Source organism: Heterocephalus glaber, unplaced genomic scaffold (genome assembly GCF_053883595.1).
Source record: "Heterocephalus glaber isolate CG9 unplaced genomic scaffold, H.glaber_assembly_v1.0 deba00001481, whole genome shotgun sequence".
NCBI classification, from domain to species: domain Eukaryota; kingdom Metazoa; phylum Chordata; class Mammalia; order Rodentia; family Bathyergidae; genus Heterocephalus; species Heterocephalus glaber.
Window position 1 is genome coordinate 17,575,040 of NW_028258317.1, and position 26,328 is coordinate 17,601,367.

The window sequence follows — 26,328 nt, forward strand, 5'->3', positions numbered from 1 at the left end:
CCTCTTTTTCTGCCTTCATGCTCAGCTATTCTGGAGACAAGGAAGAGGCCGGTGTGATGTCACTAAGATGCCTCTGGGTCTAATGGATCCCCCATCCCCATCTCTCCAAAGAGAGGAGGTATGAGAGTCCAGTGAGTGAGGTGAATTGTACATGTGGCAAGAAATCTGTGACATGGCTATAGGCCTGGATACCTGTCTAGGTCTATTTCCAGGGGTAGAAGAGGGAGGTGCTAGACCACACTGCAGTGGTTCCTTTGAGGTGTACTTTGACAGGCAGCACAATGAAGTGGCTAAGAACATGGGCAATGAATGCAGACTAACTGGCTTCCCACTTCCTATGTGACTATGTACCCTTGAGAAACATAGCTGCTGTTCCTCACTTGTCTCATCTGCAGTACACATCTCACAAGGGTTTTTTGTTTCATGTGATACTGAGGATCAAACACAGGGCCTTGTGCATGCGTGGCAACATGCCGCTGAGCCACACCCCTAGACCGTTCATAGTGTTATTTTGAAGCTTATTGACTTTATGTGAACCACTTAGGATTTTCCAGTACATAGTAAGTGATAAAAAATGTTAGCAATTACTTGTATCTGGGATCTTTGATTTTGTCAGCCCGTTTTATAGCTTAGAAGAGATACTTCCCCTTGGAGGGACTGGGTGTTCTCACCAGGTAAAGAGATGAATGGGGGCCACATAGACCTCCAAATTCCTCTCTATATCTGAGTTTCCCCAACTCTATCATATCACATTAAAACAGTGGTGAACGTGGGAAGAAACTTGACCAGGGAGGTCCCAGAGATTAGGACAAAACAACCAACTAGCTGCCTCATTTTGTAGCTCAGCTGGAGCTGAGAGAAGTGTCTAAAACTGTCCTTTGGTGAGGAGGGGGACAATACATAGCAGATACGTTGGGAAACCTTATTATTTCAATTTCTCCAAAAGCTCTGATGGTCCCCTTCAGTCCCCACCTCCCATTTCCTTTCTGTACCTGTGCGGGATAGATTGCTGTATCTTCTATCTGATCCCAACACACACTCATCACTTGATTCTTGGGAAGGTTAGGGCCAGGCAAGTGCCAGAGAGCCACTGTGTAGTGTGTTCTTGGAAGCTACTATGGCTCCTGTCTTATTCTCAGGCCCAGAAACTGGTCAACTACGGGAAGAGACAGATAAATGGTAGGTTCTACAAACAAAAGGAAGCAGGAAGCTGTAGTATCACAATCTCTTTATTATGGTTTCTGCTGTACTCTGGGAGCTCTTCTTGGAGTAGCATGAAGGCTGAGGCAAGGGAGGAGCATGCAGCTGTAGACAGGAAGACAGGGCCTGAGGATGTTCTCCTCAGCTTACTGTCAAATTACCTTCTGCAGAAAAGTACATGGAAAGGACGGGAGGGATTAGAGGGTGTTGGATCCTCCATTGTTACTCAAGTGCTCTTAAGAGCTCCCTTTCTTGTGTTTGGTTGGGAGACAGATCATGGACATCCCTATCAGCTGGAGGCTAAGCTTGAAGGCCTTTGTTCACCATGGATATAGAAAGGCCAACCTGGTGCTATTCCTGGTGCTGGAATGTGATTTGGCTTCTTAATCGTGGGTCCAGATAAGACTTGACTGCCTCTGTGTCATTGGGGTAGGTGGCCTAGAGGGAGGCAGCTTTTCCTGAGTGCTGGTTGCATCTAGTAGAAATTCTGTGACCCATTCATTTTCTTTTCCTTTCAAGGCTGCCAAAAATAAGGGCAGCAAGAAACCAACAGCTGGGAATATGCTCAGCCCCACTCCCCTCTAGGGTTGAGCTACTGGGAACAGGAGTGATGCACTCCAAGTGCCCACTCAAGATCTCTGTTGTCTGGCCTGTGGCCAGGGGCCTAGAGAGATATCTTAGCAAATTCAAACTAAATGGTAAGGAGAAAGGAGAAATGTTGTTCCACTGTAAATAGGAAGGGTAAAAAGGGACTACAGTTACAAATGCTTCAAGGATGTCCTGAAATCCTGGCATCAAGATCGATTGACCTTTGGTGCCAAGTACAGAACAGTCATGCACTGCATAGCAATCATGTTCCAACAATGAACTGTGATGCACGTGGTACCATATTACCTAGTTTTGTTTTGTATAAGTACGTTATAAAGTTCATACTACAAAGAAATCACTTAGTTCACAGAATGTATGCTGTTAAGCAATTCATGACTATATACTGTATCTCTGCCTTTACTCTGCAGGTCTGAAAGGGACATACTTGCAGGAACATTAATGCCTTCTACCAGCCCTGCCTAGAGGTTATTTTTGGCTCTGGGGTGTCATGGCTGGCCTAGTCCTTCTGCTGAGCCTTTTTCTTGGCTTTAGGGCTTCCTGGTATCACTCTTACCAAATCCTTGATGCTTGCAATGGTTGAAGTTGTGTTTTGGGATAAGAGGGATGGGCACAACCCTGGGGCTCACTGCCTGGTGAGGTGCCCTCTCCTCAGGCAGTCTATGTGCTTTCCATACTGGTGATAGGAATGGGGGAACCTCAACACCTGGCCACTATAGACAAGGCTAGGGTGACATTCCATTAGGTGCACCAGGGCCAGAAAGGTGGGTGTTTGCCATTCTAGTCCATTGCTTTGGTGGTAGAAAAAGGCAACATATTCATGGCTTCTGCTGCAGCTGTCCTCAAAGGAAGAGCAATTGAGAACTGAATCAGTACCCAGGAGTGAGGAAACTGCTCCATCTCTGGGATACCATAGAGGAGTCACTGCTCGAATGTTCTGTTAGAAGGACAGCCTGAGGAAAGGAAGCAAAGTTGCAGACCTACAGAGATTACGTGGCCACAGCCACTCCCTCAGTGACCATCCGTCCCTGCAGCTCCACGTTGTCATTCAGATGCCCTTTTATTTAAATCTGAGCATGGATGACTGGTGGGTAAAAACAGTCACTTACCCTAAGTGGTCTTCAAAAGAGCATACACATAACCCAAGCCTCTCATGGTTGGGATTTGGGGTGGGAAAAAGCACTGATCTCAATTTTTGGTAGCCAAGTGTAAAAACAATTGAAATATTTTCATACCCTTGTTAAGAGGCAGACATTAAATTTGTACTTGGCAGAATTTCAGTCACAGTGATGAAAATGCTTGAAAAGGGAATGGGCCTAACTGGGTCGATGAAAGTCTGGACATCTCTGTACATACTATAGTACAGCTCTAGGGATTAGAACACTGCAAAGTATTTGGGGTAGGGCTCTGCACCTCTGGACTGGGGGGCAGTGGACCCTCCCTTTGGTAGAGCTAGATACTTACATAGAAGAGGCTGGCTGCCCCTGTGTGCTTTTCTGCTTCTTATGCCTGCTGTGGATTAGGAACTCTATTTTAATTTGCTGGGGACAGTATCCCCTGGGCCCTCTACAGCAGAACCCCCATCAAGGAAGCTTGCTACCCTGAGATAGGGAAGAGTGATCGTAAATGGGCCTGCTCCCATTGTGGAAGAACTCTGGGGCCTGCTCTGAAACCCTGGAACACAGCCAGCTTGATCTGGCCGGTGGTCTCTCACCACTCACCCGCTGAGAGCTAGAAGCAGCAGTACCAGAGCGGTAGGCATTGCCTTGATCTGTGAAAGATTAGGGACCAAGAAGATGGCCTTTCAGTCCCTCTGACTGATGAAGAGGCAGGAGAGAAAAAAACTGTTCAGCTCTCAAAAACTCAAGAGACTTAAAATGTCCTAACTTTGAGGTTGAGCAGCCCACAGCTACTGGACTAGGTTACTTGCCAGGATAGTAAGCAAGAGCCCTTGTTCAATGTGTTAATCTTCTCTGTGCAAAAACTCAGGCCCGGCTACCTCAGATGCAGTCCTTAGGGGCAAGAGTGTGTTTTCTTTCATTTCTTCCTTTAAAAAACCCAAAAAAACTAGGCTGAATATTGACCCCTCTTACTGATCAGTCCTGGGAATATGGCTAAGGAGAAGCTGTGGATTTTCAAAGGTTCAGGATCATAAATATGAACCCACATTTGCTTCCTGTTTCATTTCATTCCTAAATAATTTATCCCAAGATTATCATCCTGCTCTAGGTCATTCTTACAGAAAGACTACACAGGGCTCTTTATAAGCCCCTAGTTGCAGCTCCCTGCTGTCCCCTGAGTGGTAGTCTCCTCTTTCTCTAAGTGCAAGGGCCTTACACAATGGAGATATGTTAGCTTCTGTGTGGCTGAGTTCAATTCCCTCTTGAATAATTCTTGGTAGTCATGTCTTCTTACAACTAAGTTGTGCAGTTGGAAACAGAAATACAGAACCTGGGCCCCTAGGCCAGGGCTGACCCATAACATATTGACTTGAGAACTTGATGAAAACTTGAGAAGGGCTTGCAGGCCAAGTTTGGCACCACTGGTGCCTTGCTTGCCCCCAAAGTCCTCCATATCAGGCCCAGGCCCTAGCATGAAGAGTAAGGACATGTAGTGAACAGTGAGGAAAAGCAGCAATTGAGGCCACACAGTTATGGGGTAAGGGGAAATGTGCCTCTAGGAGGCTTTACTGGGACCTCCTGTGCTTGAGAGAGCTGAGATGCAGATCTTCTTCATAAGCCCAGTTGTTTCCTATCCTTATTGTCATTACGGCAGAAGGCAATCCCTTCTCAGGGCTTCACAGAGCTGCTCTCTCTTGAGTTGTGGAAGCTGGATCCGTTCTCCACACAATAGCACACTTTTCTAAGTCTATGGTTGACCTGGAATGATGGAAAAACATGAGTTCTCTCCTCTCCTCTTCCATGCAGACCTTATCCTCATTGGTCTCTGTGGTAGTTGACTTGGGTGAAGTCTTATACAGAGGGCTCGGGATCCTGCCAACATATTTGTTCCATTCAGGTTCTTTGGGTAATGAGCTACCATTTGAAAAATAGACCAGGAAGGTTCATCCCATTTTTTTTGTTTGTTTGATTTTTTTTGGTACCGGGGATCGAACTCAGGTCCTTCTGTCTGCAAGGCAGGCGGTGGAACCACTGAGCTAAATCCCCAGCCCACACCCCAGTTTTTAACTACTCTACTCAGGATTTATGGACTTGGATGACTTGGGTGAGAGGTTCCTGGAATTCTGGGTCTCTGGAACAGGCTGCCTCCCCCCTTTCTGGTCAGCGTTTCATAAGCTAGCTTCTTTCTCTGTCATAGGGAATTAAAATTTAAATAAATAGTGGATGAGACTGCAGTGGTGATTTTCAACTTTTTCCCACCCCCACACACCTGAGGAACATAGTAGATTCCAACTAGTAATAGTAGCTCCCTGCTGACGAGGCTTTCAGTGTGGGCAGAAGAGCCCTCTCAGCATTTCCAGAATGTGAGTCTGGTATACTTCCTTTTTAAGAATCAATCAATCAATCCGAGTATTGTCTATTGGAAATCAGAACTGAGCAACAGAAGAGTTGAGTAGAGACCATCTTATCTATGTCTGGGTTTTTTTTTCCACAAAGGGATTTTGGTCCTTTTCAACTAAAAAGAACCAGGCTTCTAAAGGCATGGACAGCGAGGCATGTGTGCGCACGTGCATATATGTGCGTGTGTGGTGGCAGGTTTGGTCTCTGATGTGAGGGTAGGGGCTGGTCCAGGAGTGGATGCTGCCACAGCTCTCATCTTCTCCCTGTGGCAGTACACTTACTGCCTCTGCTGTGAGGGGAATGGTGATTTCAGTGCCATAACGCTTAATGACAAATTAAGATGTTGGCAGTGCCCCATCCCCATGAGTCTCAGTGCCAGAGGTTGGTTGAGGAAAGGGAGAAAGGAAAAGAGGGAAAGGATGCCAATGTCCCTGAACCAAGATTCTATGTTCCGCACTATCCTGGGGGCTTCAGGTGAATGGCTGCACTGTTGGGGCGAGCAGCCAAGATGTAGATGACATTCTCTTGCAGGAAGGTAGGCCAGTCCACAGATCTGCAGTAGAAGTAAAGAACAGATTCGTGTTGCTGGGTGCAGAGCCTAAAGGCTTATGAGACCTGATCCTAGTGGCAGCACGGCTTGGGCTAGACAAAACTCAGGGAAGCCTTGGCTCATGTCTGATATGATTATGGTTGGCTGTATTACCAATCCAGAAGATCAGCTGCCTGGCTTACTGAAGTGGGCATTTTCTATTTTGGCAGTGGCAGTGAATGATGCCCTCTCCTACACATATGTGATTTATGGGGGCGGAGACTATAGACAGCCAAGAAGAGGGTCCACTTACCTGGACTCCTGCTCTGTAGACAGTAGGACCTTATCCTGACTCTTGCTGCTGCTGCTGGCTGGGCTGCTGTCTGCTATGGGACCCACATGGCTGATGCTGCTAGATATAAGACCATTGGTTAAGAGTAGGATGGTAAAAGTCCTGGTCTGTCTCACATTATGATGTACTCATGGCTTTGCACATGCCTGCCCAGACTTATCTGACATGAGGCAACACAGGGTTTAGAGTAGGGGCCATCCCATGCCCTGGCCAAAAGGAATCAATGTCCTCTGCCTAATACACAGGAGGATCCTCTCCTGGCTGTTGGTAGAACCAGGGAGTTACCTTTTACACCAAGGGTCACCTGCATGGAAAAGGAGGAGGGAGGCTGGGACTGGTAAGAAGCGGACCTGACGCTGCAGGAAGGAACCTCTGAGAGGTGTTTGCCGAACCAAGAGTGCTGGGCACGGCGACACTCTTTCTCACTGATGGTGTTCCCACTGCCCCATGCCAAGAAGGTAGCTCGGGCTCGTTCTCGCTCCTTGACTGTCAAAAGCCTCAACAGAGAGTTCTGAGGAAGAAGAGGTAAGTTAAGATCTTGGAGTTAAAGATTTCTTGTAAACTGTCAAGGCACAGAAAATCCTACTCCTATGACCTAACCTTTGCAACCTCTCTTAGAAGTTGCCAGAGCTTTTCTGATAGCACACTGTTTTCAGGGGAGTCCAATGTAAACCAACTTCTATGGGCAGCTTCCCTGGTCTGGGCACTGATCAGCTGTCACCACACGGAACCTTCACCCATTCCTGATAACTGGCTCCTGCTCGGACACTATTCCCTGATCTCTAACCTGCCCAGCATGCTTCCCAGGCCTCTTTCTCCCCCTTCCATGGACACTCATTCCAGCTTTCTCTCACCTGAGGACGTAACTGCTGCAGAAGTAGGAGGGACTCATGGGACAAGAAGTCAGGCCACTCTACATGGCCTCGGTGCTCAGGGTCTAGGGCTGCAAACTGGCGAGCTGCCTGTTCCTCTTGCTTGTCACTCAAAGCTCTGTTACTGTCCCCTCGTTTTGCTGCTTGGTGGCGGTAGCGCACGAAGTCCTCCAGGGTCAGGGAGCAATCTGTGGGAGGCACCCCTTGCTGGCCATGCCCACCCTTCTTCAGCTTTAGACACCTCTGCTCACCTCCAGGGCACATTCATGCCCCCCCAAAGACACAGCTGAGGCTGTGGTAGGGTGGGTGCCTCTCTGGCCAACAACTCAGGAATAATCTCCCATTTATCCCTTATCTCCCAAATCCCAGAATATGCCTTTCATAGTTAATCCTAGAAAGGATGAAGAAGAACTCTGTCCATCCCTTCTCCCTCCCAGCAGTGCTGTTTAAGCCTTACCAGGGATGACTTTACACTGCTGAAAGGTCTCTGTGAGACTGTACATTTCCTCCTCAGTAAGCAGCAAGTTGAGGTTGTCCTGAAAAAAGGAAAAGCTAAGTCAGCAGCCATATAGGCTAGTAAGAAAAAGGAAAGCAGTCAAGAGGAATGGAAATGATATTTCAACTGAAAGGCAATTCCAAGATCACCTGATCTGAGCCTCCCATTCACAGACGAGACTGAGACCCCAGAAAGAGCAAAGGACTTGTTCAGAATTCTTAAACTTTGGGAAGAATCTGCCCCAGAATCCATATATACCAATTCCAGCTGAGTCCCTTTTGCTAAAATACTAGTTTTTGTCAGGGTGTGGTGGCTCACACCTATAATCCAGTACTCTGGGCAGCTGAGGCAGGAGGATTGAAAGTTGGTGCCTAGCACTGTGATAAAAACAGCCTGGTACTGGCAAAAGAACAGTCCTGAGGACCAATGGAACAGACTAGAAGATGCAGAAACAACACCAGACACGCTCAGCCATCTAATGTTTGACAAAGGAGCCAAACACATTCACTGAAAGAAAGATAGCCTCTTTAATAAATGGTGCTGGAAAAACTGGCTTCCCACAGGCTGAAGATTGAAATTAGACCCATACCTTTCACCGTGCACTAATCTAAAGTTAAAATGGATCAAAGATCTAAATATTAAAATGGAAATACTAAATCTGCCTGAAGAGAGAATAGGTAGAATGCTTGAGAACACAGAAGTAGGCAAAGACTTCATGAACAAAACCCAGATAGCACGGGAAATACTACAAAGAATCAAAAACTGGGACCCCATCTTATTAAAAAGCTTTTGCACTGCAAGAGAAACCACCAACAGAGTGAAGAGATGACCCACATTGTGGGGAAAAAACTTTTACCAGCTATTTATCAGACAAAGGACTATTATCTAGCATATATAAAGAACTCAAAAAAAATCAGACCCCCCCCCAAATTTAAAGACCCAATCCAAAAGTGGGCATCTGAGATGAATACACACTTTTCAGATGAAGAATTAGAAATGGCAAATAAATACATCACCGGTCATTTGTGATATGCAAATTAAAACAACACTGAGATTCCATCTCTCCAGAAAGTATGGCTGCTATCAAGAAATCAACCAATAACAAATGCGAGAGGGGCTGTGGGGAAAAAGCAACCATTTTCCACTGTTGGTGGGAGTGTAGACTGGTGCAACCACTGTGGAAATCAGTGTGGAGATTCCTCAAAAAACTAGAATTAAACTGTATAATAATTTGACCCAGCTATTCCTCTTCTTAGTATTATCCCAAAAGAATTAGAAGCATCCTACCACAGCGATATACCCATGTTTACAGCAGCACAGTTTGCAATAGCTAAATCTTGGAAATGGCCCAAATGCCCACCAACCGATAAATGGATAAAGAAAATGTGGGGTTTTTTATACAACGGAGTACTACTCTGCCATAAAGAAGGATGAGCTTCAGACATTTATAGCTAAATGGATGGACCTTGAGACCATACTCTTAAGTGAAATAAATCGTACAAATATGTTTAAATACTGCATTGCTTTTCTGGTGTGAGAAACTGAAGGTAGAAATAAGGACTAAAATATATAATAAATACTGGGAAATGGGAAATGTTCAAATGGGAAGGGGAACAAGGAAGGAGGGAGAGAGAAAGGAAGAAAGGGATAAGAGAAAAGTGAAAACAGAAGGAAAAAATGGAAACAAAGCTTTTGTACACAGGGAGGGGAGGGAGCGTAAGGGGAATGGAACAATGGGATAAAATAAAATTTATTTTAAAAATGAATAAATTTTTTTAAACAGAAAGTTTGAGCCCAGCCTGCAATTTAGCAAGACCCTGTCTTTTAAAGAAAAGGTCTGGGGATGTATGTAGTTCGGTTCAAAGGTCCTGAGTTCAATCCCCAGTACAGAAAAAAACAAAACAAAACAACAACAACAAAACATAATTGGTTTTCAAATTATCCTCTGAGATAATGAGCAATTTCTTGGGAATGCCTTAGAAAGCTGTTGCAGAGGACAAGACAGTAGTAAGTGGGCAGGGCTGTCTCTGTCTCCACCAACCACAGCAACTCCATATTTATACATTTAATGTATCTGCCTTCTGTGTTAAGCTGTGCTTGAGAGTATTTTAGTTAAAAAACTAATTCTAGCTTTGCTCCTAGTAGATTATATTGCATTAGATTACTCCAGAATGGTTTTGAAAGAGATGCCACCCCAAAGTCAAATGATTTTTTGTGGTACAAGACAATTTAATTCCAAACAAGCATTGATATCTTATTTCAGAATTACTAATGCAGTCTATATCAAAGATTCTATTAGGTTAAGTTTTTTCATCAAAATACCAGCCAAGAACACAAGCAGGTATTTCATGAATATTCATTTCAAAAAGAACTCAAAGCATGGTTTCAATAAACACTTACTGAGGGCCTCATATATTCTGGGCACCACAATGTTGTGTTTGCAACACTGTGACATATTTAGTGTGGCTGGAGTATAGAGCATGTGTGAATGTGAGTAGGAATTTCAGGGAAGAATGATAAAAGGGAGGGTAGATAGCCTGACTGGGAAGCACCTGAAATGTCTTTGATTGAGCTCTTCAAAAAAGACCTTTATTCTGAGAACAAAGGACAAGCACCCAAGGGCTTTTAAGTAGAGAATACATTGGTCAGATCTCAGCTGTGAACAAATGGATCACAGTGGCAAAGTCTGGAGGCATGGAGAAAAGTTGGGTGGCTGTTGCAATAGTGCAGATAACAAAAGAGAGGCTAATTTTGATGTGAGAACAGAGACATATGATTGTAATTCCAATACTGTGGGAGGCTGAGGCAGGAGGATTACAAGTTCAAAGCCTGCCTGGGCAACTTGGTGACTTAATGAGACCCTGTCTTAAAATAAAAAATAAAAAGGCCTAGGGATACAGCTCAGTGTGAAGGCCCTGGGTTCAATCATCAGGAGAGGAAGAGAGTGAAAGGGTATGAGCAGAGAAGAAGGGAGAGACAAGACAGGCAGAGTTAATGGAACTGACGACTTACTGGATGTTGAGTGGAGAGGGAGAAAAATGAGCTGGGACTCAGATCTAGAGGATGGTATTACAATTCACTGATATGAGCGATGGAGGAAGAGCAGGTTAGAGAAAAAGATGAATTCATCTAGGGGCAAGCTGAGCATGAAGTATCCATGAGACATAAGATGGATAAGTCCCACAGACAGGAAATTTAAGTCTGGACACACAGATATGGAAGTTATTAGTGTTCAGATGGTGGCTGTAGGATGAAGTCATCCAAAGAGTGTACAGTGAGAAGAGTATTAGCAACAGAACCCTGAGAAGGACCAGCATTTAAGACTGAGACAAAAACCTAAAGGCACTGACCAAGAAGGGTCAGAGAAGGCTGGAGGAAAGTCAATAGAGAAGAGGGTATTGGATATCAACAGAGAGAGAAAGTTGAACAAAGTAGCTCATGCTAACAATGGTAACACAAGTGTGGAGGGATTTTATATTTTCTTTAATTTCCACATGTTGTGTAATAATTCACACAAAAATACTCAAACTCTAAGAAAAATGGGAAATTAAAAAGTGCTAAGTGCCTCAGAAAAGTCAAATAAGATGTCTGAGAAAGAATCACTGGACTTAACACTTAGGAGATCACTGGTGACCTTAGGAAGAGCCAATTCAGCAGAATGATGGATGCAGATAATGAAGTTCTTTTAAGAAGTCTGTGTGTGTTCGAAAGGGAGGGAAAAAATGGAGATGAACTTAGAAAAGGCCTTTGTAGAAAACCTGGCAGACAGTGGTAGTAGTGATGATAAGACCATGACAGAAGCTGGGAAGGGAGCAATGCATTCTTGGGAGATAGAAAGAGACACTTTCAACCTAGTCCCACATTGGCAGGAAATGGCAGCAAGTAGAGTTGAAAAGGCTGGCATCCTTAGTGGGGAAACTAGGAAGGTTGTTGGTAGAGCAGGTTTGGTTGTCGCAAATCTTAGGGGAAAAGATGTTTAATAGCTGAAAATTAATTGTTCTGTACTTTATTTTAAAGACAAAGTGACATGTCTCTGCTTTTTTCTAGGCAGTAGGTAGAAGAGGGCAATCATCAGATGCTCTTTACTCTGAAATCAGAGAATAATGACACTATCTGAAGGACAAGATATCAAGAAGTAAAGACTTGAATCTATTTCAGGTATGGTGAGAAATGGATATGAATCTGGCTTTCAATGAAAATCTTAGATTTTGTCTTTCATTAAAAAATGGAAGACATTTATTTTGCAAAGTTCTGAATCAATAGAGCTTTATTATTTAATTCACATAGTGATCACTTCAGAGATGAAAAAATGTTTCTAAGAGTTAGGAGATAGGTCAAACTGAGGATCACAGGACTAAATGGTTTTCCAATGATAGAATCTATTCCTGTTAGAAGCAAGCTGGTTGGTTTTTCAAATGAGAACCAATAAATGATAACTACAGACAATTAGAGAAACTTTAAGTAAAGTTACTTTTGAGTACTCAGGATTATTTTATCCAGCTTACTCCCCAGCTCTGTGGTTCTCTACTGGGGATGATTTTGCTCCATCCAGAACATATATGATAATGTCCTAGAAGACACATTTCTGCTTATTACAACTTGGGATACTGGCGTCTAGCGGAGCAGAGGCCAGAGATGCAGCTACATCCTATAATGTGCCATCACACTAAAGAGTTATCTAGCCCCAAATATCAATAATACAGAGTTGAGAAACCTGATCATAGTTCTAAGGTCTTTGTAAGTACTTAGAAAACCCTTTAGGTAACTGTCTGGAAACAAGTGTTCTTTTTTTTTTGTGGTACTGGGGACTGAACTCAGGACCTTGTGCTTGTGAGGCAGGCGTGGTGCCACTGACCTAAATCCCCAGCCTAGAAACAAGTGTTCTAATACTGGGCCCCTGGGAAAAGTGCCAAGTCCTCTGCTTTTCTGCAGCCCACTATCCCTGTAGTCCCAGCTCACACAGTAGTGGCAGCTCCAGCCTGTTTCTGTGTGGGCCATCTCGATCACCTCCACTGCACTGTCTCCTTGGATGTAGCCCATGCGGCGCAGGCAGCCGTCATGGAAAACCCTGGTACAGATCCTGCATGGGAAGAGGCTCTCAGCCGTCCAGACCTCACAGATGTCGCACATCTCATCGCTGCCAACCTGGGAAAAGATGGCAGAAGTAAACAGGCATGTGAAAGATGGTGGGAGTAAACAGGTATATGGCAGGGATGTGAAAGTGGAGGCAGCAAGATCCTATGTCCACTGAGCACAGAGCTACCTGTCTAGGGCTGAGGCTCCCTGAAGCATCCTAGAGGAACAGTTCCAACTGAAGCCAGCCTTAAGGCAACAGAGCTTTCTTCCTGGTGGAAAAGAACCAGGAGGCTCTTCTGCCCAAGTCTTTATAGCCATGTTCTGAACAGGAATGCTAATGGCATTTTTAGAAAGAACAATCTCTTGTAAGCACTTTTCCCAGACATTGCAGGACATATAGCATCACTGGTTTTCCTGGCATCAAACACCAGTAGGAACTCCCAGTCATTATGACCGTCCTAAATTTCCCTTCCGAAATTTCCAAATGCATTCTGTAGTGGTCATTACTATCCATGACTGAGAGCCTGTAGGTGGGAGGGTTGGTAGATCTTCATTACCCACTGCCCCAAGTCTCTCACTAAGACAAATCCAAGATGTAATCTGGACTCAGCTTTCTGGTTTTGAGTCTCATTTCAACCATGCTCAGATCTCCAGAAAGACTAAGACTGGAGGATCGTGCCCTAACTGGACACTTACGGGCTCTCTGGGCTCCAAGCAGATATCTGGAGGCTTGTCATCATCCAGCTTCCGGGTAGGGCGGATGAAGGCAGGGGGTGTGAATCGACTGGTTTTATCAAACTCCTCTGGCTCTACTCCACGCCCATCTCGGAGCCGTTCCCAGGCTGCACGGTGGACACTGCTCTCTTCCTGGACCACTGGGTTGCCTGCTTCTGGTTCTTTCTCCTCTTGCACCTCCTGGACAGAGCCCTCTACAGTGCCACGGCGAGACCCTGGTAGCTCACCTGTTCGTCGGATGGAAGGCCTGTCCCGAAGCCCATCCTTAAAGGCAGACACAGCCAGACTCACCTTCTGCACCTGCTCCACTGTCTGCCTCTTGGACATCAACACCCCCATGGCTCTGTGGACAAAAAGAAGAAGGCACAGACTCAACCAATGGCCGAACATGTTGGGCCAATCAGTTTCACCAAAGTGGGAAGTACTGTTACATAGTTTTCTCCTCTTCTAGAACTCAGTAGCATGGCGGGATGGAGAGAGCATGTATTAAGGAATCAGAAGATCTTGGTTCTACTTCTGATTGGCCTTGTGACTTTGATTTCCCCATCTATGGAATGAAGGTTATCTGCTTAGCCCACTTCATAGGACTGTCATGAGGCTAACACAAGAAAATGGGCTTAACAGTGCTTAGTAAAGTGGAAAGCACTCTACATGTATTAAATGATGTTTCTTCCCATCCTAAAGCCAATTTGGTCCAGGGATTGCAAGACTCTGTCACTCTGAGATAGTTGGAGACTTTGGATCTCAAATCTTTCCTCTACTTCACAAGAGGATTCAAGGCTCAAAGCAAACCTGCAACTACACATTTCAGGCCTTCTGACTGATGAAAAGTGCCTCCAATAAATACTGTACACAATTCATCCAGGGATCATCCTCATTAACCGACTACTACCTTTTAAGTCATAGTGAATAAACTCTTATCTTTAGAAGATACCAGAATCAGTCAGGAAACTCTGCCATCCCTATGAATATGGTCAAGACAACAAATAATCCTCTGCCCCCTCCAGTTAGTAGCCATGCCTCTGTGGATCTCTTTGTCCCTCACAGGCAATTATAAGTTCTGCAATGCATTTTACTTTTGTAACACTTCACTAATGTCATTCCCACATTTTTAGCTGTAAGTTTTTGAACTGTTCAAGAAAGGTCCATATTCTTCTACAAATTAAAAAGGAATGTCATCCTTGCCCTTCTCCACAGAACCAATGTACAGTACCAGAAAGTGAGGGTGTGACACGGCACACCGCAAAGCTGGTCTGCAATCTCATAGCCCGAGGAGTCTTAGGGAAGTTAGCTGGACAATGCCTGTTCTAAGAGGAGCAGAGTCCATTTTAGCCTTGCGCTCAATCCATTTTAATCAAGGCTTATTGAACATTATTTTGTGAAAGGCACTAAGTACAGTACTCATCATGGGAAACAGAAGAAAGGAAAGCAGCATCTCACCATGCAAACTATTCAATATCAGAATTCAAAAAATTCAAATAAGTGGGGGATTTGGGATTTAGCTCAGTGGCGCTGCACCTGCCTGGAAAACACAAGGTCCTGAGTTTGATTCCTGGTACTGGAAAAGAAAAAAAAAAAAACACCAGTTCAAAAAATTCAACTGAAATGTTGGGAGTATATAGAAGAGGATTAAAGCATGCTGCTGGAGGTCACAGTGGATCTTGGGGTATGGGTAAAAAGTTATCCTCAGTTTATTTGAGAAGAAAAGGTGACAATGGGGAGGAAGAGAGATCGAGACAATTAGAAGGCTATTATAGTGGTCCAGGCAAGAGGTAGAGGGTTTAAACAGAATTCTCCTATCTTAGCCTCCTGAGTAGCTGGGATTACAAGCTGTCTCTGTTCTTGGGACCTTTGAACATTCCTCCACCCTCCATTCACCTGTTGAGCTTAGATGAAGTATTACTTCCTCGGGGAAATAACTGCTGATTCCAGTCCAGTTTGAATTGCTCATAGTACCATGCTCTTCTGCTCTGGAGCATCATTACATATTTAATAGGATGATTATCTGATCAATGCCAGCTTCCTCTAACAGACTGTTTCACCCTGCCAGTATCTAGCTCCAATGCAAGGTGTCTGGAACAAAATAGATGCCCAATAGACATTTTCCAATTAATTAATTATGCAGAAATCTTGCTTTTCTTTTTCTTGGTACCAGGGATCAAACTCGGGACCTTGTGCTTGTGAGGCAGGGGGCGGAACCACTGAGCTAAATCCCCGGCCCAGAAATCTTGCTTTTTAACATAAAACCTTAATATACAGCACATCTGACAACCACACATTCTTGCCAGAAACACTGATTGTATGCACTACAATGGTACAAATTTCTACCCTGGCATTACTGTTACCAAGGAAATCTATATTCTTAAATTTCTAAACAGCTAAGACGGAAAGATCCACCTCCCCCATTTGTAAATTTATAAAATTAAAATATATGACTAAGGAATACTTACTTTGAATAAGTAACTGTCCTACAAGGTGATAGGAAAGTTTTAGTGAGCAGATTTAGTAAATCCTGCCTCAGTGGACAATTCACAACACACTGTGATTAAAAATCTTAGGGGCTGGAGATTTAGCTCAGTAGTTCTGCCGCCTGCCTCGCAAGTGCAAGGACCCGAGTTCAATCCCTGGTACCAAAAAAAAAAAAAAAAAACTTCCCCCCATCAGAAACAAATATTGGACAACAGAAGAATAAATTATAGTACCAAGAAGACTAAATAACATGAAAACATTGAGGTAGAAGTGCAATTACTGATGCAGAAAGATATTAAAATATGTAAACACACTGATGAAAAAATAAAGTTACAAAAATATCATTATGATCTAAAATATTTTTGATCTGTTATTCTGTATTTTTTATTTTCTAATTTTCCTATATTGCACATTATTTATATTAAAAAAATCCTAGAGTTGTCAACCTAGTGACTTGTTTTAGTTTTGGATATGCTGATGAACATGCTGCTTTATTGCTTTGGGCTTGGGGCATTTATCTGTTAAAGACTGATCGGAACAAGTATTCTTAAGAAGTTAGAATGCTCACTTTTTTGTGCTAGTGGAGATTGAACTTAGGGCAAGTGACCATATAAGGGGATCCAGCCAGACTGGGGATGGGAGTGGAGAGGACAATGTATGTTGGAAGTCTTTTCTGAGGCCCTGAACTGGGCCTGTGGTCCCCACACACTGCCCAGATGCCTCACGAGCAATGCTTGTGCTCCACAGTTATACAGGGAGGTGAGTCCCCTGAGTATTGTGAGAGGCACATTAAGAAGGCGAATTCAAAACTAACACATCACCCTTAATTGCATATTTTAATCATGAGCAATTACATTTTCTGGAACTACTAGGTATGTATGTATGCATATATATACATATGTTTTTCAAACTTTGACCATAACCCAGAGTAAGAAATACATTTTATGTGGTAATCCTTTATGTATGTATGTTTATAGACCTCTTGTCAAACACAAAATTTTGTGGAACAATCCTAACTTTCCTACATGTGCTGGTCCCTGATATAGTCTATCCTATTTCATTAAAGCTACCCTGATAATGACTTTCTGAAATGATTTCATAAATTACTAATAGATTTGAATGTGCGATTTGAAAAACCCAGGCTTAGGATCATTTTCAAAGTTTTATTAAATAGGTATACTTTTTTTTCTTGATTTAAAGATGGTTGTCTTTGCTGGGGGTATAGTTCAGTGGTTGAGTGCTTGCCTAGAGCACTGTATATAAGGCCCTGGGTTCAGTCCCTATGCCTCGGAGGGAAAAAAGATGGTAACCCATAAAGACAAGGTTATAGGAAATCTTTGCCCTTAACAATGTCACACAATTTTGCCGCCTGCTGCGCAAGCGCAAGGACCCGCGTTTGATCCCCAGTACCAAAAAAACCCCAAAAAACAATTTCATGCAAGATCAACAATTTACTCAGGCTTTTCTTAAGTCTGTAGGTTGGAAGGTTTAGCAGAGTTAAATAGCTGATAACATACTTTTCACAACAGAAAAGCTACACTATGATGAGATATGAGAAAGACTTGACGGGCTATTGCTGGCTTCAAAGAGAGAAGAAGGAGCTGTGAACCAAGAAATGTGGGTGGATTCTGTAAGGTAGAGAAGGCAAGAAAACAAATAGGCCTCTAAGAAGAAGTACACCTCTGCTGACACCTTGATTTAAGCCCAGTGAGGCTGTGCTGGACTACTGACTGCCCAGAATTGTAAGATAATGTTTGTATTTAAAAAAAAAAACAAGTGGGCTGGGGATTTAGCTCAGTGGTTCCACCGTGCGCCTTGCAAGCGCAAGGTCTCGAGTTCAATCCCTGGTACCAAAAAAAAAAGGAAGGAAGAAAGGGAAGATGAAGGAAAGGCAAACCTACTCTATAAAGCAGCTGAGCTTCTCTGGCCTGGGAACATAAGGAATACTTATGTAGTTCAGGCTGACCTTGAACTTACTATGTAGCCCAGGCTGGTCTTGAACATGCAGCAATCCTCTTGTCTCAACCTCCTGAGTGCTGGGATTACAGACACATGCTACCATACCCAGCCTAAATTCACTTTTTCAAGAATGATTCAAGAATGGAGGAAAAGCAATAAAATGCATTTAGTTCTTATTAGCTTTTTCAGATGATGTAATGACAGTTATTAAACAATGGCCAGTCAGTTAGGAGGCTTTCTCTACAAGTGAACTGACTCAACAGCATACCACGAAACGAACCACAGACACCCCCTGACACACTGTAGAACTGCTTTAACCCATTATTTATTGTGAGGATACCATTATTCGGTGTATGGACACCAAAAATTGCAACTAAGCTAGCTCAATTGTCTTTTTTTGTCTTGTTTATTTTGGTACCAGGGATTGAACTCGGGTCCTTGTGCTTACGAGGTAGGTGGCAGAATAGCTCAATTGTCAATGATGTCATTGTGATAGTTGTAGAAGTTTATCCGTAAAGAAGCTGACATCCACTAGCAAAACAAATTTAAAAAAACACTTTCTAGTTCTGACCACAGACTCCTTTCAGCACTCCTATTCCTTTTACTTGAGATGGTTCAATTTTCTAGACCACTTTATCCTTGTAAGGGCAGAAAATGTAGAGCCATTAAAAGGAAACCATCAAAATCCAAACAAGGCCCTGAGTCTTTTTAATTGTTTTTTGTTTTCCTATCATTTTGAACTGATAAGGCTTTGATTTTGACTATAAACTGAGGAAACAACAAAATTAAACCTTAAGAGTGAGGATAAATCCCTTTATGTTTAATGGAGAGGACTGAACCTGTATACAAAAGACACCTTGATTAAAAGTGAGTATGCTGAAATATCCAAGATGTGCACCTGGGTTATCTGAAAAATTAACACAATGAGCTCTAATTTCTAGGGAAACAAGTGGTACTGATTAGCTATGGGTAAAAACAAATCCTGGCTTCTCCTGTGCTGGAATAAGTCCCAGGAAGAAGAGCAAGTTAAAAGAAAATCAAGTTGCAAAGATTCTACAAATTATTCCTAGTGACTATTTCTTTGGCTAGTGCTTAGAACTGGGGTTTTCTGTCTTGTAACAAGAATGAAAACGGGATAAAAAGATGTTGTCCCAAGAATGATGTGATTATCAAGAATTTGTGGTATATAGGGAAGGCTTGGGGAAAAAAAAAACCTTGGGGGATAGAAACAGATAGTGGAAAATAATAGTGGTAGAAGAAGGTAGAATATGTCGTCTGGCTTTATGAACTGGAAAAAATTAAAATAACAACCAGAATTCATTTTTCACTAAGAGAAGCCTGTCTACATGTATTTGTCAGGCAGTAAGACATATGTGGGTAGCTTGGGATGTGTGTGCAAGATACACCCATTCCCTGCAGAGTAGCTGCTTACAATGCAATGGGATTATTTATAAGGGCAAAATTGTGGGAATAAGGTGGAAGGGCTGCTCCACAGCAGGAGCTGGTGGAGAAATAAGGAAGACAAAGGTAGCTAGGAAACCTTTCGTCCTAGGCATTCTCTATAAAGATTTATAGTGTGGAAAGCTCAAGGAGCAACCCTCATAATAAGCAGGAGTTTCCTCATTCAGCATGCTAAATGTAAAATGCATTTACTTGCTTTAATCTGATTCTTGATACAAGAATGACAGCTGTTTGAAAGGCACAAAAGTAACTAAAAGGGATTTTTCTAGAGGCTATGAGGGCTTCCCTAGGCAGGAACAAGAAGAGATACCTTCTGAGTAGGAGTAAGAAACTTTGCAAGAGTGGGTTTATCAGGTAGAAAAAAAAGATCTGTTTTCACTGAGGTCAAGAGGGAGAAAAGTCTAGATGGTCCCCACTGTCTTCCATAGAGCATATGTTCTACACATCTTTGTTAAATGAATGTTGCAGAGATAACTTAACAACATAAAAAGTTTATTTGAGATCATGGTGCCAATGCCCTTTGTCTTTATCAAAGCTGGCCAGAAAATTGATCAGATCAAATTTTTGGAAGGCAGTTCTAGAAACTATGCAGTTATCTTACCACATCTATTTAGATTCCCCAGAAGTGGACCCTGAATGGTGAGTCAGGGCTTGCAGGAATGAGAACAGATATTATACAGTAACAAGGGATGATTTCTCTGACTACAGAGGAAAACTATAAAAATTTTAAAATGTACCCAATTTCCAAGCCCAACATGGCCAAAGTCAATAGTCTCTTGCATTTATGTTATATCCTATGTACTGCAGCCTGGCCCACAGTTGGGCAACTGCCTTAGGGCACAAGCAGGAAGCTTGAAAATTCATCTTTTCTCTCTTGGGTTTGAGATGAGAAATTTAGCACAAGTAGCATTTGCACATACAAGTGAAAAATTTCAAGGTAGCCAACAACTGGCTTCTGAAAGAATGCATCTGAAAGACTAAGCAGCTCAGAGAAAGCCATGTACTTAACACAGAAAGTGACCAGTCACAAAAGTATAGAAAAGCAGCAGAACCAGGGTGCGTAAAACAAAAAACAAACAAAAAACAATACACACAGCACAGACCCTGAGCTCACTGTCCACATCAGCATTAACTCCAAGACTTTAAATAAAAATCATCAGGAAGAGTGCCCTTACCCTCTACTGATCTTTGAGGAAATCTACGCCCTAAGTGGTCCAGTTGTTCTCTACTGACTGGCTGATGCTTTAGGAATCCAGTGCCTCACTACAGTGTTCTTGAAGCCTGTTTTCCTACTCAGCTATTCTGTTGCCTGGCAGTAGACTATATGCTATTTTTAGTTTTCAGGCCCATAGACCCTAAAGGGGTTTACCTGGGACCTCCTCATTGCCCTCCATTCATCTCTGCTTATCTAGGAAGATACAGTCATCCTAACTGCACAGACCTTTTCTAGGGTTTCCAAGGAGCAGTCAGGATTAAAATTGAGCAAAAAACTATCTTCCTGGCCTCTGTTAAAGACTACGAGGCATAAGGGAGGTTCTTCAGTGGTTTAATATTTACTGAATGCTCACAAAGCTCTAATATACATGAGAACAAAATTATGACATGATCTTTAGCCTCTAGGGGTCTGGGCTGAGTCTTCATTAAAAGCTACAGTGCTGACTTCCCACAGAAGCAGAGCAACAGTAAAGGAACATCATGCCATCAGTGATTGGCTGATGTGACTGCACTTAGCAAGCAGAGCTTTTTAGCAAGATGAGAGGCACTCCCTGTTTTCTGCTCTAGGTCCCCAAAGCACAGATTCAGCCCCACTTAATGCAGTTATTATATTTTAATTATTGCCATTTACTTGATTGTTGATTCTACAAACATTTGCTAAGTGCAGTCTACTATGTTTCAGGCACAAATGAGGTACTAATGACTGTTAGCAGACCGAACAAATGAAATCTCACTTGACAGTGAGAATGCAATGAGTATGTTACATGTGTAGGGGGCATGAGTGTAGGACTAAAAAAAAGGTGTTGCTTGAGCTAAATTTTGAATATGAGTGGGAGTTACCCTGGTAGATTAAAAAAAAAAAGCATTCCAGGAAGAGGTAAGAACACATGCCAAGGCATGGAGCTATATGGGGACTCCATCAAGACTTGGATGATATGAAGCCAGCCTGGGTGCAAGATAGAAATAGGAGAGGAAACCTGCCTTCACATATGAATTAGCATCAGCCCAAAGAACTGGTTTGAGGTAGTAAGCTTAAAATATTCGTTTAGAAAGGAATTTTCATTTGAATTTCAAGGAGATTAAAAAATCCACATAAACTCAAATAACTGGATTTCCTGAGGCCAAGAAGAGGGATAACCCTGATTAGTTCCAGGGCTGATCAATGAGTACACTGCTAGGCTGAGGACGCAACAAGAAACTCTTCTTTACAACTTAAGAGCTGGTAGGTGGTGATCACAGTGAATCACTGGGGCTTTCTCTATATGAGACTCATAAACCTCAAATGCAAACAAACAACAAAAATGAAACAAAAAGGAGGTAAGACTACAGTAAAAGGATATATTTCTCAAAATCAAATAGAGACTACATATGTAAAGTATAACATGTTAACTTTGTAAACTATTAACATGTTATCCAAATGTATGGTTTTCTCATTATTGTCACAGGGAGGGAAAGGTGTGGCCACTGCACCAAAAGCATATGAACAAAACTAACTCTGGCAGAGAGGCTAGGATGTGGCTGCCTGAAGAGGCACAGAATGGCAGCTTTCAATGATGCCTCTACATTGACTGCTTTAGATATTCTGTAAAACTTATTTCCCTCCTTATTTTTCCTGCTCTTTATAGCTAGTGATTAGAGAAATGCAGACTGATTCTATGTGAACTCCTTAAGGGAAAGAACTCTTATTTATATAGCTAAGTGCTGGCAAGTAAGCAGCACTTAGTATGTATGTGGGTCTCTGTGAGGGGATTGTTGGAAAGCGTGTAGAGAATAGAGATGCTATAATGGAAACAATAATCATGTATCCAGCTGGACACTGACTGTTTAGGTTTCTTGGTCCAAAGATGGTACAAAATTCCCATCAGAACTCAGAACTTGGTCATTAAGATTGAAGGGTGGAATACATAATGATATTCCCATCAGAAATGAATAAATCAATTTAAGAAATGAAGACAGAAGAAACCAAGCATCATTGCTGGAGAGAAGCATGTGGGACTGAAAGATAACAGATTCTGTAGCTAAAAAGATGGGAAACTATTTGCATAAGTATGATCCACTTAGGAACAGGTGTACTGGAAAAAATGCAAGGAGTGTGGGAAATGGACCTGGGAAGGCTTTACTATCCATGTTCAAGGAAAAGGAAGCACTGGTAAAAATATGGCAGATGTTGGAAGAAGAAAGCCATAAGAATGTGGTCACAGACTATGGGAAGATCAAAGGCTGAGAAATTCAGAGTAAAATCCAGACAATTTGCACACACTCAAATGAAAATGAGTGAGCCATTCTTTTATTTCCCTTTGAAGAGAACATTTTCTGAGCAGATTAAGGCCACCTGGTGACATCCTTCACACACATTCTGGAATGATTTTATTTGCAGAATCATTGTGATTATTGGGGAGTTAAGCATTATTCTTAGAAGTTTTGAAATCTTAATGTTTACCCTATGCTACACATGAAATAAAATCCAAAGTCCAAGATTTAGGTAGCATCTGAATTAGTCAAGTGATTTTTTTTCAGGGTCAGGAGGGGGTGAGACATGAACAGCCCTCAATAAAAAGACAAATTTAGCAATAAAACTCAAAGACAAATATCTAAATTAAGAGCAAAGATCCTATTTGCACGCTTGATACTTCTGATTTTCTTTTAAAAAGACAATATAAGAGGGATAACTGATAAGAGGGATTTGAACTGAGAGCGTCATAAACAACTTTATAATTGGAGAACCAAACCAATATGAAACTCTGTCAGAGTTTACTCCATTGAGCTGTTCATGAGGTTCCACACCCATCTGTGAGGAAGTCACCAAATTAAAAACATAACCAACAAATTGGTAAGCTAGGCTGTTCTGTTTCCTCACTAACTCGGTCTCACTGTTCACTATGTAACCCCAGGAGCCCAGAGAAGCCAATTTTATTAAAGGATGATGTTACTAGGTTGGCTGTGTGGAAAGAAGGGGAAAAAGAAAACTAGAAAGACTTTGTGGTAAATTCCATTGCTTGGCTCTCTCACTATTCCATTTTTTAATAGGAAACCAGAGTCTATTCTTGGGCCCAAAGTTAAACTCTTGGGATTCAGCTTGAATGAAAACATTGAGGGAATGAACCAAGGTAGCATCACTATGTCAGATACAGAATCTTTGCAGTTCCCAGAGAACAGACTCCCAATAAACCTTCCCTAGCTCTCATCTTTTTCACCCTCCTCTTCCTCCTATAGAAGCCCTGTTGGGCAAAAGTGTCCTGAGTGGTATTTATGGACCAATGTTCAAGGTGCACAGAGAGCCACCAGGACGGTGTGGGTTATGCTTCTTTAAAAGTTATCACTTCTTTCTCCTCCCTCAAGGATTCTGCCTCAATGAGAGTGGCCTCAGAACACCTCTGAAGGGTTCCTCTAGTTCCCCCAAGCAAGTGTTGTTAAATACCATACTAGAGCCTTCTTCCAGACCTAATTATGTCCAGAGCTATCTCCAGGTACCATTACAGTGGGGCTGCCAATCAAGGAAGCAATACGTTGAAATGTATTGCTTATATGTACTGTGGAAATCTGTTCCTGCAGCAGTCTCATCTCCAGTTAAAGAATTCTCATCCACTTGTTTACTCATCACATTGAGCATATACTGTTGCCAAGCCCCATGCCCAGTACTTTTATGTAATTTATTAACGAATGTCCATTCTTTCTTTTTCTCCTTGACACTTTTTCCCAAATAAAACTTGAAGAATAGGTTTCATGATTCCAAGCTCTGTGACCTTGGGCAAATTGCTACACCTTTCTGAGTTTCAAGTACCTAATATTTAAAAGGGGATAATTTCAAAAAGCTGTAGGGATTATAGGACATGTTTAAACATACCCAGCATAGGACCTGGCACATTGGTGCTCAATAATCTTTATATCCTTTCTTCCAGGGCATATCAAAATTATTCCACCTGATCTTACTGCTTCTGAATGGTCAAGGCTCATTCTGTCTTTGCTTCAGAGGCCTCACGTTCCTCCCCTCCTTAAGGACCTGAGCTCTTACAGCAGTTTCTACCTCAGCAGAGCCAAGCTTGAGGTCAAGTGGGCTATTACAGAAAAAAGAAATTCTAATGCAGGAGGTAGGGTTACAAAGTGAACAAAGGCCACTGCCCCTATAGTCTCCTCTTGACCACGTTGGAGAAGAGCAAGGAGACAAGTGAGAGCACACAGAACCCCAAAGGAGGTCAAAGCCAAAGTCCTTAGGGCTAGGGAGGTCACTCAGGGATCTGGCAAGATCCCTTCTCCTCAAGTCATTGGTTCCCTGAGGCAGCTCTGGGGCTATGGTCCCCTATAGGGCGCATCACCACCACGGTCTCCTGAGGCGCCCCTGCGTTCTCACATGGTCTTCCAGGCAGCCACCCTGGCGCTGGCTCCCCTAGTGACACAGAAGGTCCCCCTGGGGACGTTAAACTCACACTGGGGCTCCCTTGGAAGCAAGTGCAGAGCACTCTGGGCGCCCTGCACACAAGGGATGCACACAGGAGATCGGCCGGCCGTGGGGGCGGCTCTCCACACCGCCTCGGGAACTCTCCCATGGGGGTGGAGGCAGCGCCCACTCGGGGCTCACCCACTTCCAAACGGGCCCCTGGGGCTGCTCCCACACGGGCACCTCAGCGTCCCCGAGGACTGTACGGACCCGCAGACCCGCCCTTAGGTGACGGCTCGGTGCCCGCCTTCCCCGCCCCGCTTACCGGGACTGTCCGGGTGCGGGACGCGGGTCCAGGGCTGGCGGACTCTGCCCACGGCCGCTCGGGAGGCGACGTGCGGGCCCGAGCGGCGGGAGCGGGCGGCGCGGCAGGCTGAGGCGGCGCGCGCACCCTGAGCACACCCACCGCCCCGCGCGGCTGCGGCGCGTGCGCCCGCGCCAGGCGCCCTCGGCCCGCGGTGAGCGCACCCCGCCCCGCCCCCTGCACCTCCCGCGGGGCCTCGTGGCTCTGCAGGCTCGGTGGGAGCGCGGGGGGCGGTGGCTGCTCTGCGGAGCTGTCGGCGCGCGTGCCGCCGGGGTCGCCCCCTCGAGCGGGGCACTGTCACTGCGGCACGGCTCGGGGACTGCGCCAACTGGCCGCCCGCGGCAAGGTCAGGGCCCGCCCGCAGGAGGCGGCCGGGAGGCACGGTAGGGGGCTGCACCGAGGCTCAGGAGGGGTCCGGGTGGAATTTGTCTCAGTGCGAGCTGGGGTAGCGAGAATGACTCATCCAGCGGACCCTACCGGCCGTCCACCCAGTCTCCAGGCTCAGGACCCGGCATTGGGCACCTACATTGGCGGTACCCACCGGCCTCCGGAATGTGCAGATGAGCCTTCACAGATCAGGCTGGCCTGATCCACCCTGTGGCCCGTTTCAGAGATTATTGGTCTTCCATTTCCAGCAGCAAAGCTGAGCTGTCACGCAACCTACTTTCCGCATCCTCATCTCTTAGAGTATCCAAACAGCTAGCCTGTCAGGAGGCCAGCAGTTCTGAGGACTACGATGTGCATTAAAACAAACTCCGTCCTTTGAAGAGGCCAAGAAAAACATTAAGTCATAAAGCATGTAGCAATTAATTATAAGGAAATAAATGAAGATTTGCACACATGCCGAGAACCCCTTTACTTAAAATTATTTATATTTCTAACACACCTGCATTTTCTTGTACATTCAATTATAGATCTCAAATACATGTCACCATTTTTTGATCATCTAGTATTTTTTTCCACACTGTCCCAGGTACTGTGTGTGTGTGTGTGTGTGTGTGTGTGTGTGTGTGTGTGACGGAGTGGAGATACAAAAAGGAACTCATTTTGTTCTTACCAATAAGGAATATAAAAGGTATATACAATACTATATATTAA

General features: G+C 43.8%; 1 protein-coding gene across 8 annotated transcripts; it reads right to left on the minus strand.

Moving 5' to 3' along the window:
- Window positions 1-1,211: 1,211 nt before the first annotated feature.
- Window positions 1,212-25,915, minus strand: Phf24 (PHD finger protein 24). 8 transcript variants are annotated; one of them, XM_087183732.1, is made up of 9 exons: window positions 25,772-25,915; window positions 13,679-13,730; window positions 13,349-13,567; window positions 12,536-12,721; window positions 7,538-7,616; window positions 7,063-7,268; window positions 6,559-6,719; window positions 6,170-6,268; window positions 1,212-5,880 (listed from the first exon to the last, which is right to left on the minus strand). In XM_087183732.1, the coding sequence occupies exons 2-9, from the start codon at window positions 13,724-13,726 to the stop codon at window positions 5,784-5,786; spliced, it is 1,095 nt and encodes a 364-aa protein (XP_087039858.1). In that variant the 5' UTR covers window positions 13,727-13,730; window positions 25,772-25,915; the 3' UTR covers window positions 1,212-5,783. The 8 variants fall into 8 exon arrangements, with proteins under 8 accessions (XP_087039858.1, XP_004873968.2, XP_087039856.1 ...); XM_004873911.3 differs by lacking the exon at window positions 25,772-25,915 and adding an exon at window positions 25,192-25,323; XM_087183730.1 differs by having other exon boundaries at window positions 13,349-13,730.
- Window positions 25,916-26,328: the final 413 nt, after the last annotated feature.